The sequence below is a fragment of the Crocuta crocuta genome, unplaced genomic scaffold (assembly GCF_008692635.1).
Source record: "Crocuta crocuta isolate KB4526 unplaced genomic scaffold, BGI_CrCroc_1.0 scaffold30, whole genome shotgun sequence".
NCBI classification, from domain to species: domain Eukaryota; kingdom Metazoa; phylum Chordata; class Mammalia; order Carnivora; family Hyaenidae; genus Crocuta; species Crocuta crocuta.
The window spans coordinates 10575404-10591213 of NW_027528345.1; the positions used below are offsets into that span (position 1 = coordinate 10575404).

Genomic DNA, 15810 nt, shown 5'->3' on the forward strand with positions numbered 1-15810 from the left:
AACCACCCCCAGCATACAATGTTCTTGTGATTCACTCCTCTAGCAGCAGAGCTCGTGGGAATGCAAAGCTTGTGAGTTTTATCAGAAAAGACCATTCTGGAGCAGGGGAAAGGAAATGCCAAAGTGCCAATAATTAAGAAAATATACTGACCATATATATAAACGCTCGGCCTGGAAAGAGAGACAGGGATGATGCATACATATCAAAACTGAAATTATATTTAATGATACCATAAGACAACCTTTTTGGTGAGACTTTCAAAAACATGCTTTTTGCATAAAATTCACACATTCTACTAGAGACATACCTTATTCTACTTCTCAGAATAGAGCCTTGACATTAAAAAGTAGGCATTAATACTGTCATATGGAGTAAGCATAATCACATGTTTTTCCTTGCAAAGAGCACTTGGGGCAAAATATTACAATTAACTTTATCTACTAGAGCCAAAATCAATAGAGTGGTAGATGAATATGGACGGTTCCTAACCTTTACTTTGCCACCTTTCTGAAAGGCTGGTACCTTTCTGTTTGTGATTCTTTAGGTAGGGCAAGAAGATAAGCAATTTGTGGCCTCAGGGCCAGTGAAGAGGCTGTGGGTGTGCTGCGTGAGGTGTGGGATCTCCGACTGAGGGACGTGGCTCTGGAGGAACGTCTGCAGAACGCAACAGGCCAGCCCAGGGACTCATTTTGGACCCCACGCCCCGCCCCCAGAATCAGAGACCGAGTGCCTAGTTGTAGCCCATCCTCTGTAAGGAGCCTGAGAAATTCTTCTGGGATGAGATAAAATGTACTTTTTACAAGAATTTCTAAAGACTTTTCAACTCTTAAAATTTACGGAGCAGGGGAACAGCAATGCATAAACTCTATTAGGAGTTTAAAAAAAAGTCATGGAACAGGTTTTTCCACTTAGGGAGTCACCTGGTCAGAATGTTTATAGCAGGAAGACTCCTAGAAGCAGCAGAATCTTAAAAGGAAGGACTTAAGCTCCAAAGATCACCCATTTGCCCTATCTCCTGACCTGCCATCTAAGTCTAATTTTTGTTCCTTTTCACGCTCAGTGAATAATGAGTCTGTGGTGTTCCTCTTTGTTATTGAGTTATACACATCATCTCTTCTAAAAACCACAGTGAAGAATCACGATGAAATTCTTCATTGACCAGAGACTGAGTCCACAGGTAACTACTCCTAGAGAATGCATACTTAATAATGTGAGGGAAAGAAGGCTCAACTCCTGGAACACATGTGATGATTTCTAATAGGTATTAGTGTCAGTTTGCCTAGGAACAAATAAAATTCGATACTGTTCTTCCAACTTTGTTGAAAAAAAAAAAAAAGGATATCAAGAGGTTCATAGCTTGTATTTTTAAATCTTAGAAGGATCAAATGTTTGAAAGATACATATGTAATAGGCATATGTACAGTGTCTATATGCATGTGTATATATGAGTAAATGGCATTTAAAAGGTAACTTCAGGTAAGTAGTTCTGTAGTATCAGCTTGCCAGTTAAGCCTAGGAAAGTTTAAAATGGAAAGACCCTCCATTCTATTTAGAATAACAAATTTTGTGATCACTGAGCAATTCATCTTCTTGTTATTTCTCCCACCCCTTTACTTATCTACGATTCTATTTCTTTAGCAAATCATTACATCATAAGAGGTAAAGTCTAAGTGCACCACATATTATATGATTCATTTTTGTAAAATGTCCAGAATAGGCAAATCCATAAAGACAGAAAGCAGGGGGAACTGGGAGTGACTACACAGGCATGGGGTTCCTTTTTGGGGTGATGGAAATATTCTGGAATTAGACAGTGATGATGAGTTGCACAACCTTGTCAATGTACTAAAAATCACTGAATTATATGTTAAAGTGGTAATTTTATATCATGTGAATTACACATCAATAAAAAATTACAAAAAGCTTCCCTATCCCACATTAGTGTTGAATATATCCTATATTTCTCTCCAGTACTCTTTCTTTCCTCAAAAACAAAAATAAGTGTTTCTGTTAAAACTAACAGACAATACTTTTTTAGCAACAACAGTAAGATTAAGTAGAATAGACAGGAGAACTCTCCATGATATTACTGGATGATAACATCACACACACACACACACACACACACACACACACACACAGACAAATGAGTGTGGGAATGAAAGCTAAGTCAGGATTAGAATATGGTAAGGATTATGAATGAAGCTAGGGTAGGATTTACATGAAAAGAGAATGGCTAGGGCCCAGGGAGGGAGCCAGGGCTTACAAGTCAGGGTGTGGGAGACATTTCTGGTTTCTGTACTCAGTGACCATTTGCTGGATGAGGGAATGAATGAACGGTACAGAACACATACTGTGTAGTTGCTGGAACTACTCTGTTTGGACACAGCTGCCTGGTACTTGGCCATTCGATCCTTTATGGAGGTTTCTGACAGGCGCGGTAAGTCCAGATTTCGCCTGCTCTCGCTTTTCTCAGAGTTGAATGTGGAAGATGACAGCTGACCTGGAAGCATACAAATAATGTGCTTTACAAGAAGATAAAATGTGCTTTGAATGATTTCAAGATTCTAAATTTTGGGCTACTATAATTATTTGTATTATCTTTGTATTAAAAATACAAAGAAGGGCACCTGAGTGGCTCAGTTGGTTAAGCATATGACTCTTGGTTTTGGCTCAGTCATGATCCCAGGATTGTGGGATACGCTCACAATGGGCTCTGTGCTGAGCATGGAGTCTGCTTAAGATTCTCTCTCTCTCCTCCTCTGCCCCTCTCCCCTGCTTGTGCTCTCCCTCTAAAAAAAAAAAAAAAAAAAAAAAAGAGAGAGAGAGAGACAGAAAGAAAAAAGAAGAGGGGACCACCTGGCTGGCTTAACAGGTAAACCATGTGATTCTTGATCTCAGGGTCATGAGTTCAAGCCTCAAATTGGGCATGGAACCTACTTAAAAAAAAAAAAATAGGTACAAAGGAAATCAGGAATAAAACTGTCACTTACCAGGTAATATTTACTCACTTTCCCAACATTAAGAGCAGAACCCTTACCATAATTGAGTATTATATATTTAAACATTTTGGCTTATTTAACTTTGGGAAAAGTTAGATCTCAATGCCATTTTAATTTGCATTTCTTTATCAGGAGGCTGATGATTTGCCTGTTAATTTTCTCTTTTGTGAAGTGCCTGTAAATGCCCCCTTCAAAACATAGTAATTATGCTCTCAAGGTGTTCTGTTACCACCGGCAATATAAGATAACCAACCTTTCTCATTTTTTTATTTTAGAGAGAGGGCCTGAAATTGGGAGAGAAGGGCAAAGGGAGAGAGAAAATGAATCTTATGCAGGCTCCACACACAGCATAGAGCTGGACACGGGCCGATCCCACAACCCTGGGAGCACGACTTAAGCCAAAATCAAGAGTCAGACGCTCAACTGACTGAGTCACCCAGGTGCCTCGGGATAACCAATCTTGACAGAACATACTACCCATCCATATCAGCCTTCAAGCCCCAGATGACCATGAAGCCAAAACTGTTGGCAGTATTTGCCTTGTAATCCCACAAGGGTACCCTTTGGCTTTCACAAATAGACTTCCTTTAAAAAAATGATTTTTTTAAAATGTCTTTAATTTTGAGAGAGAGAGAGAGAGACAGAACATGAGGGGGGCAGGAACACAGGGAGAGGGAGACACAGGATCTGAAGCAGGATCCTTGCTCTTAGCTGTCAGCACAGGGCCCTGACGGGGGGCTCGAAGTCACGGAACATGAGATCATGACCTGAGCTGAAGTCAGACACTCAACCAACTGAGCCACTCAGGTGCCCCAATAGACTTCCTTTTAATTTGTGCCATTCTTCCTCTAAAAGTTTTGAGCAGGAGACCAAAAGGGATACTATTGAGTATTTCCCAGGCAACTTGCATACATGGAACTCTGCTTACCTGGGCCTATTTCCAAATCATCCAAAGAATAGCTGTTTTCAGAGATCCGCCTTCCACCTGCACTACGGCTCTGGGTCCGAAGAATCTGCTTGGAAAACGAAACCCAGCAATAAGCTTTACATAGGAGATGGGAAATATTGATGAATGTTCCAAAAAGAGGCCTGCAAATCTCCTTTATTAATAAAATCCACAAGAGATTAGATTTTATATTCATTTTTATATTCCACAGAATGTGTTTTTAGCATTATAAATATGAAGCAGTACATATTCACAGGTGCCCAGGGAAAAATAAGTAACTATATATAGGTAGTTCTCTCTGGTAATCATCACTGCCCAGCCAGCTTAACCAGAAAACAGTAATTTAAACAGTCATGGAGGTGAATCCTCATGTCCCAGATGAGGCTGACATGTCTCCCAAACTGCCAGGTCCCAATCAATGGCTGTTATCTGCTGTTTGTTTCCCCCTCTCCCTCCCACTTTATCCTTGCCATTGCTGCCTTGGTTCACATCATCATCTTTTCCCTGGACTACTGCATTACATTTCTAATCGGTTCTTCTATACCTTCCAATATATAGTCTGTATGATGTTGCCATTATCCCAAGTCATAGAAAATAATTATCCCCCAATACAAATCTCTATTACTCCCTTGTTCAAAATTCTTTAAAAATTCCTAATCATTCCTTAAATTGAATCTAAAGTGCTTAGTATGTCACAAAAGACCAGTTCTACATCTGGTCCCTACCTACCTTCTCTGAGAATTCCCTGCCTCACCCTTTACCTCCAGGAAAAGCAAACTGTTGTGAGGTCCATATTATATATCCCAATACCCTTGTATCCCTCTGGTTGTCTGTTTCTTCAAGATTCAGTAGAGGCGGGGCGCCTGAGTGGCTCAGTCGGTTGAGCATCCGACTTTGGCTCAGGTCATGATGTCACGGTCAGTGGGTTCGAGCCCCACATCGGGCTCTGTGCTGACCGCTCAGAACCTGGAGCCGTTTCAGATTCTGTGTCTCCCTTTCTCTCTGTCCCTCCCCAGCTCATGCTCTGTCTCTCTCTGTTTCAAAAATAAATAAACGTTAAAAAAAAAATTAAAAAAAAAAAAAGATTCAGCAGAGGCTGAGCAACATTCTCTCTGTTGCCTAAATCTAAGTTGCCTTTCCTCTGTTTCTAATGTCCCTGGCCACACTTCCATTACAATGCTTATTGAGTATCCCTGGCAGAGACGATGTTTTTGTTTTTTATTTTTATTTATTTATTTATTTATTTTTAAAATGTTTTATTTATTTGTTTTTTAAATGGAAAAATGGATGGTATAGATTTTTAAATACATTATTTTGTGATTCCTATAAATTACTACATTTGTATCTCTCTTATCTAGGGTAGATCTCTAATTAAAGTTACAAATTATAATTTTTAAGCCTGGAAAAGTAACTCAAGAGAATGCCATTTAGGGGCGCCTGGGTGGCTCAGTTGGTTAAGCGTCAGACTTCAGCTCAGGTCACGATCTCACGTTCGTGGGTTCCAGACCTGCATCGGGCTCTGTGCTGACAGCTCAGAGCCTGGAGCCTGTTTCAGATTCTGTATCTCCTCTTGCTCTGACTCTCCCCTGCTCACGCTGTCTCTCTTTCTCCAAGAAATAAATAAAACATGAAAAGAGAGAGAGAGAGAGAGAGAGAGAGGCAGGCCATTTAGTGTCACACAGAATGATCCCAGACATAGTACACAGAGAGTATGTTGTGTTTATTCAGCTTGTAATGAGAACCTTCAGCCAGATCCAGTCATTCAATTCTCAATTTATTTCCAGATAACTTGAAGTAGGTGGGGCGCCTGGGTGGCTCCAACTTCGTCTCAGGTCATGATCACAGGGTTCATGGGTAGGACCCTGTGTGGGGCTCTGTGCTGACGGCTAGCTCAGAGCCTGGAGCCTGCTTCCGATTCTGTATCTCCTTCTCTCTGACCCTCTCCTGCTCACACTGTCTCTCTTTCTCAGAAATAAATAAAACATTAAAAAAAAAAAACGTGAAGTAGGAAAGATATCTGAAATCCGGTATGACAGGAGTTAAGAGTAAAACACTTAGAACTCTTCTGAATTCAACATTAGTAAGTAGCTATTAAACCTTTACATCCAATGGGCTAATCAAGTCAACAGTAAAGGTTGAGATGGCGAACTATTACTTTTTCAATCCTCCCGCACCCCCACTGAGAGAGAAAACATGCCACTTCAGAAATAAAGAGTCACGGGCCAGTTTGTTTGAACCACACCAATGACAATACTTTCTGGTAAATTCAATATACACTTAATATCATTTATCTTCAGTCAGCTTTGCTATTAACATTATTAACTGATAAGAAATAAAATAATATATAGCAACTCTAACCTTGCCAAATCATACTCAGGTCAGCTGCACCAACATCAACCACATGCACGTGACTTATATGATACAACAGATAAGGAACATCATCAGCCAAACAAGAAGATAAGTCTGGCAGGACACCGTCCCCCTCCACATTTTAAAATTTTCAAAACATTTTTCATTTGCAGACAATCAAAGCAAAGGAAATTCCAAAGACTTATTCCAAATGCTGTTTCACTGTGAGATGAATACTATAAAAGTTAGAATTTTCTGGGCTCAAAAAAAGGGAGAGAGCCTGTAAATACATTTTTTTTTAAACAAAAGGGAACGGGTTCTGAATCTTTAATACTGAAGCAATATTTCAAATATTTACATTCTGTAAAAGGTAAAGTTCAAGTACAATTCTAAGAGTATGTGTCATGTGCTGTAACCTGCAGAGGGCTGTTTTCTGTCTCTACTCATGGCCAAATCCCTCTCTGTCTCCTGCAGAGTCCCTGCACTGGCGTTATTGGGAACAAGCCCATTTAGAATCCGGACAATGCCTTGCCAGGGCAGAGGCTTACTTTGGTGCATAAAATTTTCCATCTTTGGGGCGCCTGGGTGGCTTAGTCGGTTAAGCGTCCGACTTTCGCTTAGGTCATGATCTCGCGGTTCGTGGGTTCGAGCCCCACGTCGGGCTCTGTGCTGACTGCCAGCTCAGAGCCTGGAGCCTGTTTCAGTCTGTGACTCCCTCTCTCTCTGACCCTCCCCTGCTCACGCTGTCTCTCTCTCCCAGAAATAAATAAAACATTAAAAAAAATTTTAAAAAAAATTTTCCATCTTTGCTAGCTTTTAATTTAAAACTTCATGTTAAATGAAGTTAAGAGCCTTTTTCTTTCTTAAAGCCTGCAGGTTCATGAGGGTATCAGTACTCTGAATTTTTTCTTCCAAGTACTAAAAAAGTGAATGTGCAAAGCCATTTGGTCTTAAAGAAAAATCAAGAGAAATGTCTCTGGAAATCAAAGTTATACTGGTTCTGAGGAAGAACCACAGCTCTGAGATGGGAAGGCTTTTAACGAGATCCCAGGCACAGCACTGAGCATTTCTTTTGATGCCATTTCACCTCCAAATCCTTCAAATATTAAGAATAACAAAAACTCAAAAGCATTTATGATGAATTTTATGATCCTCATTTTACAAGTGGTAATCTGAGGTACAGGAAGAAGGAGGAGTTTCCTCTAATATTTCTCAAGGAAGTAGAAGAACACAAAAAGAAAAAAAAACCCTAGGAATTCTGATACTGAAATACTCTTCTGTAACACATTTTTATCACATTTCAGCTCTGTTTACTTAGATGCCTGAGGGAGCCTTTTAAGAGAAGAGAGAAAAGACAAGACAGTTTAAGACTTTCTGGAATTTCCTAAGGCTTGGCCTCCCCCCCACCTCCCAAGTCCTCCTTCCTGTCAGCTGACTACAGTAACTCTCAGTAGTGGGAACGCCCCTTTAAATAGTCTCTGAGAATCCATAAACCAAATGCATCAACCCTTACCCATAGGAGAACAAGAGCTGAGGGCTTTTAGCTAGAAGTCTGCAGAATTTCTCTGGAAATTTTTCTTAAAGAAATATAGTAAGTCAGGTCCCAAATATCAAATAAAACGCAGGATTTCCTATCCCCATAATTTTTAGGAAAAATTCTGTTTAAAAGTTGATTCTCAACACTTTATAATTTACCTTCTACCTCTCTCAACCACTACCTTCCACCTTTCAACTTTGACCTTCCTTCAGGCTCTCACCCCTGAAAGTCAAGGGTAGAGGAAGGATGGCCTTTAGGGAAAATGGGACTTCGCTGAACTATGCATAGGATATAGATAAAACCTAGCCTTAATTTCTCAAAGTACTGAGAGACAAACATCCCTTTCTTCAGGTAGAATAAAACAGAAAAAAATAATGATCTTTGAACAAAACATTATATATAAAAGGAGCAATTACATCCAGGTTGTGGGATTTCTCTATATTTTATGTATTTCTAAGCGTTCTACAAAATCTTTTTGTATATTCTTCATATTTTTAAAAAATTTTTTATGTTTATTTTTATTTTTGAGGTGAGAGTGAGAGAGCATGAGTGGGGGAGGATCAGAGAGAGAGGGAGACACAGAATCCAAAGCAGGCTCAAGGCTCTGAACTGTCAGCACAGAGCCTGATGTGGGGCTTGAACTCATGAACCATGAGATCATGACCTAAGCCGAAGTTAGATGCTTAACCAAATGAGCCACCCAGGCACCCCAACTATGTGTATATTTTTACAATTAGGGGGAGAAAAAAAGGAAGGAGAGGTAATACTTCATATTTATTAATAGAAATAGATAAAAATGATAAAATCAAATGATGACAAGGTGCTAGAGATTTAAATATGTCCTCAGTCTGTGCTAATAGTATTAAAAAGTAGTATAATCTTTGAGAACAGCTGAGAATATGTACAAAGAATGTTTAATGAATTATATACTTTTGGTCATGAGAATAGGACTTTAGTAATATAGTCCCCCCCCAAAATAACTAAAAACAAAATATTTCTGCCACAATGCTTAGAGTTTTTTATTAGGCTAGAAAAATATCTAACCATAATGAAATACTATATTGCTATAAAAAGATAATCACATGAACTAGGAAGATACATAGAAAAGTCTAATGCTCAACCAACTGAGCCACCCAAGAGCCCTGAAATCTCTTGCATTCCTGCTTATTCCTCTCTTCATTGTCCTGAGGCTTTTACTTTACTTACAAGGGGTGCCTGAGTGGCTCAGTCAGTTAAATGTCCGACTATTGGTTTCGGCTCAGGTCGTGATCTCATGGGTTCGTGAGTTCAAGCCCCACACTGGGGCATGTGCTGACAGTGTAGAGCCTGCTTGGGATTCTCTCTCTTCCTCTCTCTCTGTCCCTCCCCTGCTTAAGCTCTCTCTCTCAAAATAAAAAAACTTAAAAATGTTTTAATTCAGTTATGAGACTATAAAGCATGGGAAGAGGGAAGATAGCTAAAGTCTCTGAGAATACAATTGTTCATATATTTAAATTTTTTCCTGGTTTCCTTAGATTTCACATAAGTAAGGCCATGACCAGTTGTTTTTATCTAATAGTTACTACAATATTAATGAAGATACTGTTACATGGTAGAGATGTTAGGAAACAATTTCAGTGCTTGCTCTGATATTAAGTAGCCAAATAACACTGGGTATGTCAGTAAGTGTCTCTGACCTCAGCTGTTTCCATCTGTAAATTAGGGATTTTAATATCCTAACTGAAGGCAGTGAGCTGGATTAAGTAAGTTTACAGTCTCTTACCATTCTAGGATTTATGTCAAAGATTTTTTAAAAGATTTTGTTTTTTTTTAAGTTTTATTATTTAAGTAATTTTGACATCCAATGTGGGGTTCGAATTCATAACCCCGAGACTGAAGAGTAGCATGCTCCTCTGAGGCAGCCAGGCATCCCTATGTCAAAGATTTTGATAGGGACTTTTCATTCACTATATATCATCAGTGAGTTAGAAGGTTTGAGGAAATGACTAATATATTCATCCGGGTATACACACCTATATTGTCTAATCCAGGAGTCTGATATCAGAAATGTATGATATCATATTTGAGGAGGTGAATGAGTCTTTCTGGCTACTCCAAATTCTAATGGAGCCAACCTCACATACAGAATGTTCCATTCCTCTGACACTACTTTTCAATATGCTTTTGTTTTAACTTGTCGACATGTTTTATTATAATGAAACCAGCTAGAAACCAGTAAGTAGTTGGCCTGAAAGGAAACAGAAAAGAGATGACTGATCTCTAGTTGGTACATCAACGGCAGCCATAGTGAAGCATATCAGAATTCCTTGACTGGCATCTTTACACATGGATGCATTATTACCTTACCACAAAAGAGGAAAGAATTAGTAAGTTACTAATTAAGGGTAAATAAAACTTAATTTACACTGGTGTGAGGTTTTTATGAGAAATGATCCACTATAAAGAGAGGTCAGTTAAAATAACACTTACTTGTATTTACAGTGTACTTACATTTTGAAACTATAAAAGAAGCTATAAATCATAAGTGACCATAAGAAATTGGCAAGAAGTTACTTTTAATATGGGAAAGATGGCACTGATGGAAAACCAAAGATAATTCTTGTATTTATTTAAGAAAACCAGTTACCAGGTCCATATTGAAAGCTCTAGCAATGTATCTATTGGAGGTTTAATGTCAGGTCAATTTAAGATTTATGATTTGCTGATAAGCAAATTAAGGATATACTCCCCTACATTAGACCCAACAGTATGTTGACAGTTATTCAAGTCTCTTTCCTCCCTAAGTCTATCCTAAAATTATGACTTAAAAATATGCAATTAATACCAATTATGAACATTCTTGGAATTTTTTTCTTCTTGGAATATAATTTCAAGTGACTTACTTAAGACATTAAGAAAGCAGAAGAGGCTCCTGGGTGGCTCAGTTGGTTAAGTACTCGACTTTGGCTCAGGTCGTGATCTCACGGTTCATGGGTTCAAGCCCCACATCAGGCTCTGTGCGTCAGAGCTGTCAAGCTGTCAAGCTCAGAGCATGGAGCCTGCTTCAGATTCTGTGTCTCCTTCTCTCTCTGCCCCTCCCCCACTCAACTCTATCTCTCAAAAATAAATAAACATTTAAAAAAAGACATTAAGAAAGCAGAAGAAAAATGTTACTAAGATAACATTAAGTGGATAAAAGAACACATGGAGTTGTTAACCAAGAAAGGAGAAAATAAAATGTCATGGATAATTTTATAACAATGTAGAGATTCCCTATGTACACCTACCCATTCTTCAAGAGGGCAAACATAAATTGTTTCTTTGAGGTAGTTTATAGACTGGTTGGCTATGGATAAAACATCTAATGAACTTTAGTTTGGTGACCTTATTTGCTCAAGGGCTTGCTCCATTACACCAACATTTATATACTGTTATATACCAGAGTTACATAAAGCTGAACAAAATACCAAATGTCACTTTCAGGAAATTACAAGAAGAAAAACAACAAAAATACTGGACTGTTCGAAGAAGGATGATTTTACTCTCATATTAGCAAGTGCAGCTTTTGTTGGTGTTTTGGTAGTAGCCATTCATACAGTCATCCTGGTGACAAGAGGAACAGAAATTCTGTTTAAGGGCTTAGGAGTAGAAAGGGAGAGAATTAGTAAACAATGAAAAGGGGGCTGGCTGGGACAAGGGAAACTTCCATTTTTATTTTAGATCCTTCTATTTTAGCTGAATGTACTGTTTCACCTTTGCCATATAAGGTAAGTTAACACAATTAAAATACAACTAACTGGAAGCATTAAAATATACCATGAATACACAGGGATAAAAGGAGAAAGAAAAAAAATTTTCTACATAGGTTTAATTCTTTTCACTTATGGATAAACTTATTATTATTTTCTCATTACTATTTCCCATCCTTGGTTAGTCTTAAAGAATGAGCAAATGAGTGAGTTTATGTATTTTAGGAAACAGTGATGTTTGGTGAGAAGGTACTTTCTCCTCTTCTCCCTCTCTTCCTTTATCTAACTCCTCTCGTAGAAAATGGAAACACTACATGAAAGAAGCAGTAGTCTGCATCTTTGTAAAAACAATCAACAGATATCCATAGTCTAGCTTTATTTTCTTGCATTACACCTAACTGGTTCAATCGACCCAAACAAAAGACAATAATGTGCAATAGGTTATGAAGGTAGAAATATATCATCCAAGTATTTGGTCTTTATTCTCCTAGCCAAGGATTTGTGTGAACCAAATATGTTAAGAACCAAACAGAAAGAAGTAAGACTTGATGAGCCTGTCACATGCTCATTACAGTGGTTGGTCATTCTTGGGCATGAAAGAAGAGGTGCTTAATTTTTTTGAATAACCACACCCTGGCTTCTAAAGGTTATGGATTCAAATGTCAACATGATGCTAACTGAATGTTGGGTAGGAGTAGTTAACCAGCTATCTTTTTCATAAAAGGATGTCCAGAATAGTTACCTCAGCTACTGAAAATCCAGATCAACATATATATGATAGGAATGCTAAACCACTTCAGTGTATGTTGCTGGGGAGTTTCTTTTACCTAGTAATGATGGTAAATTATATTAATCCATCCACATTGCTCATTTGCTCATAGGAATTAGAACCATCACGTTCAACTAAACCATCTGACCTGGATAATGTATCTATTCACCAAAGGTAGAAAGTAAGAGAGGAAAAGCCTTTAATCAATTCTTAATACTTATAATCTTTTTGAATTCTAAGCTTTGTTTCTTCCTTTAACTAAATAAACACTAAGAGCTAAGTCACTGTGCTAACCACTGGGGAAGAAAAACATCATTACTTTGAAAGAAATTATAGACTTTGGGAGTATACGAATTTATACATGACTATTAAGGGAAGCATGATATAAGTGCCCAAACAGAAGTAAAAAGAAAATTCTATAGGAAAGTGAGAAGGGTTAATCTATCTGAAATGGGGGTAAGGCCTCAGAGCCTTGATAGACCCTTGAGGAGTAAGACTGCAGAAGGCAGTAATGGGGTGATAGTCATGAATAATTTATAGAGCAAGGAGTAATACAGAGTTTAAGTAGAAGATTGGCTAGGAGACTAAAAGGTAGTTGAGCTCACACTGTGGAGGACCCATATATTAAATAAGGATTAATTTTGAGACATCAAAATGAAGGGAGTAAACTAATTTACAACTCTATTTAGAAAAATAAGTAGCAACTGTGTAGAGGATGGATGGGAGTAAAGAAAAGAGAAGCTGATGGGGGAGGTGGTAGCAATACTATGGGACCAGACAGAATGGCACATACTTGAGAAACATGTAGAGGGTAGGCTTATTTAGATGGGTTAGTAGATGAGTGACTGAGAAGAGGAAACACGTAGAAGGAAGAACTGATCCCACGTTTCACAGACAAAGAGATCTGGTGCATGGTGATGCATTAAGGGCCACCTGGGGAAAGCAGGGTGTTGGTTAGAAAGACAATGGGTTCTTTTTTAGCCTTCTTGAATGTGAGTGCCTAAGGGATATTCAAAGAAAGATGTCTGATCTGGCAGGAAACCAGAAATATGAGGCTGAAGCTTGGGTTAAGAACTGAGGATCAGGATCTACTTTGGGGGTTCACCTCTTAGAGTCATGGGAAGAGAAGAGATGTCACAAGGAGACAGAAAAAACCAGGAAGGCAGAGAGATGAGGAAGAAAAGTGGACAAGAACAGAAACCATCTCAGGCAGAAGGGAACAAGAGGAACTAAGAAAAGTAGAAGTCAAGCCAATTAACGTTGTCTCTTGTAAATAACTGATAAAAAGATTTAGGACCACACACTAGATAGACCATGTATTTCCATTATCTATGTGCTCCCTGCCCCTGCCCAGCTAGTTAGTTGAGATTCAGTTCAGTTCTCTAAAATTTAATTATGGAACCAAAGACTCACACAATTTGTACCTACTAGATTCATTTGTCTCAGTGAGGCACTCATTTGTTAGTTCTGAAGTATACATTCTTTCTTGTAGACTCTTGCTCTTAAAAAGATTTCTAGTGTCCCTACCATATTTGTGAGAGCTTCCTTCCAAAGATCCAATTATGTAACTTCCTGATTAAAGCCTTATCCATGTTAAAGCTGAAATTGTTAACAATAACCATAACCTAGTTTCAAACTAATTAGTTAGCCTCAAGCTAAAGTAGACAAAACCTGAGCAGTTTTTTTTTAATATTAGACAAAACTTTTTAAAGTAAACAAAACAGAATGGTGCTTATTTAGAAACTGCTATAAAGCCAAAGCCAACTCAGTTTTACTAAGTGGTCCATTAAGTGACAAATGACTATTTAATCAGGAAGTTTTAAAACGCACCTAAAAAAGTCCAGGTCAACCTTAGACACTCCCCGCCCCATCTTCCTATACCATTAACAGTCAGGCTGCCCAGTGCTCTTAGAGATCTAGAAGGATTTTTCTTTATACGAGGAGTCTTTCTCCGCTTCTGACCAGCCACAAAGTGATAGGCTTGTTCTGACCCATCTCTCGCCAGACATGTATGAGAAAAAAAGTCTCTCACCAGCTCCTTCCACATAATCAGCATTTTTGTTTGCTGCAATCCCAGTCATTTCCTACCTTAGGCCGGTTTCGACATGCACCAGGCTTTTGCACTGAATCCACATTGTGTGTGCCGGTATGACATCAGCCATCCTGCCCCTAACAGGGTCTCTGAGGAGGAGACTTACAATGGTGCTTTGAGTCACAACAAAACCCCTTCCTCTCTGTTTAGGATTTCTGACATTTTTTCCCTTCCACTTAACATTCTTCTTCCCATTTAAATTGAAAAAAAAAATTTTTTTTTAATTAAGACCATAAAGAAGAAAGAGGGAGTTGGCAGGCCCTAGAGTACTAAAAATTGAGAGGGATGAGAGTTTAAGAAAAGTCATAAAACTGCTTTGCGGTTACATCTCTTGCCAACTGGTTCCAGTGTTAAAATAGAGCTAAAACTCATGCACAGGAAAGGGTTCTAGGTTTGCAAACTTGTAAAAATTCTTACTACGTCCTCAAAATAGATTATCCCTTAAACACCCAAGAACTGTTCTAGTCAGGAAAGCTACAGGCACTGCAAGTTATGGGAAGAGATAAACTAAGTCACATCAAACATAACTGAAGATTAATTGGACAGGTTCTCGAATTTTTGTCTCAGAAAGAAGGCCTGATACCATTACTTCACACATGTAGGGATTTGGGCCAAATATTTAGCTTAAAAATTTTCAGCTTTCCCATCTAGATGGAATCTAGAGAAAATGATGGCTTTGCTTCCTGTCAAATCTGTTTATTTCATTATAATGACTGTTGTAACAAACCGTCTCCATGTACAAAGCCAGATATGCAGGAAAGTATGAGAAAACTGGAAAATTTTACCAGCCCTGCTGCCCCTGGATTGTGTTATAAGTCACCAGCATATGTAACTCATTTTCTAGTTAAGTAATTCCCTCTGGGTACCCGGTCTGCAATCCACACGAAGGATCAAATTTCATTAGCAGTCCTAGGAAAATGCAACCCTGTGCATTTGCAAGTCAAAACTCCTGAAGGCTACAGCTAGTCTGGCTACCCTCATTGATTTTTCCGGGGAGAGGATTTTAGCTGATAGGAAACATTTGTTGGAAGGCACAGATGAGGAAGTTCTGGAGAAGGAGTCCGCTAGCAAAGAGACAACTAAGCCTTAGTCTTCACGTTAAACTCTGCCCTTAACACTCAGCCTGCAGCTGTGTCCAAGGGGGGAGAGAGTCTGCGGTAATTCCACCCCCGAAGCTACAAATGACAAAAGGCACAGGAAGACAAATTAAAAGGGCAAGCGTACAAAAAACACAAAACCCCAATTAGCCTCAAACTCTCTTCATTTCTAGATATCCTCAATCCCAGTGTGCGCCTGATTTCATGTGAAACTGGGTCAGAGATCCGCAAATCTTAGCATCTCTACATAATTCAAGACTTTTAATTAATTCACTTAACATTGAATCGA

The 15810-nt window shown here is 38.7% G+C and overlaps 1 protein-coding gene across 5 annotated transcripts in view; it reads right to left on the reverse strand.

Moving 5' to 3' along the window:
* Positions 1 to 15810, reverse strand: part of LIMA1 (LIM domain and actin binding 1) — an 83528-nt gene that overhangs the window by 18265 nt on the left and 49453 nt on the right. For 3 of the 5 annotated variants that reach the window (XM_077753362.1, XM_077753360.1, XM_077753364.1), the window contains 2 exons: positions 3932 to 4019; positions 2356 to 2504 (listed from right to left, as the gene is read on the reverse strand). In XM_077753362.1, coding sequence (XP_077609488.1) covers positions 2356 to 2504; positions 3932 to 4019 — 237 coding nt within the window. The remainder of the gene's footprint in view (positions 1 to 2355; positions 2505 to 3931; positions 4020 to 15810) is intronic. The other 2 variants (XM_077753363.1, XM_077753361.1) reach the window with 1 other exon arrangement.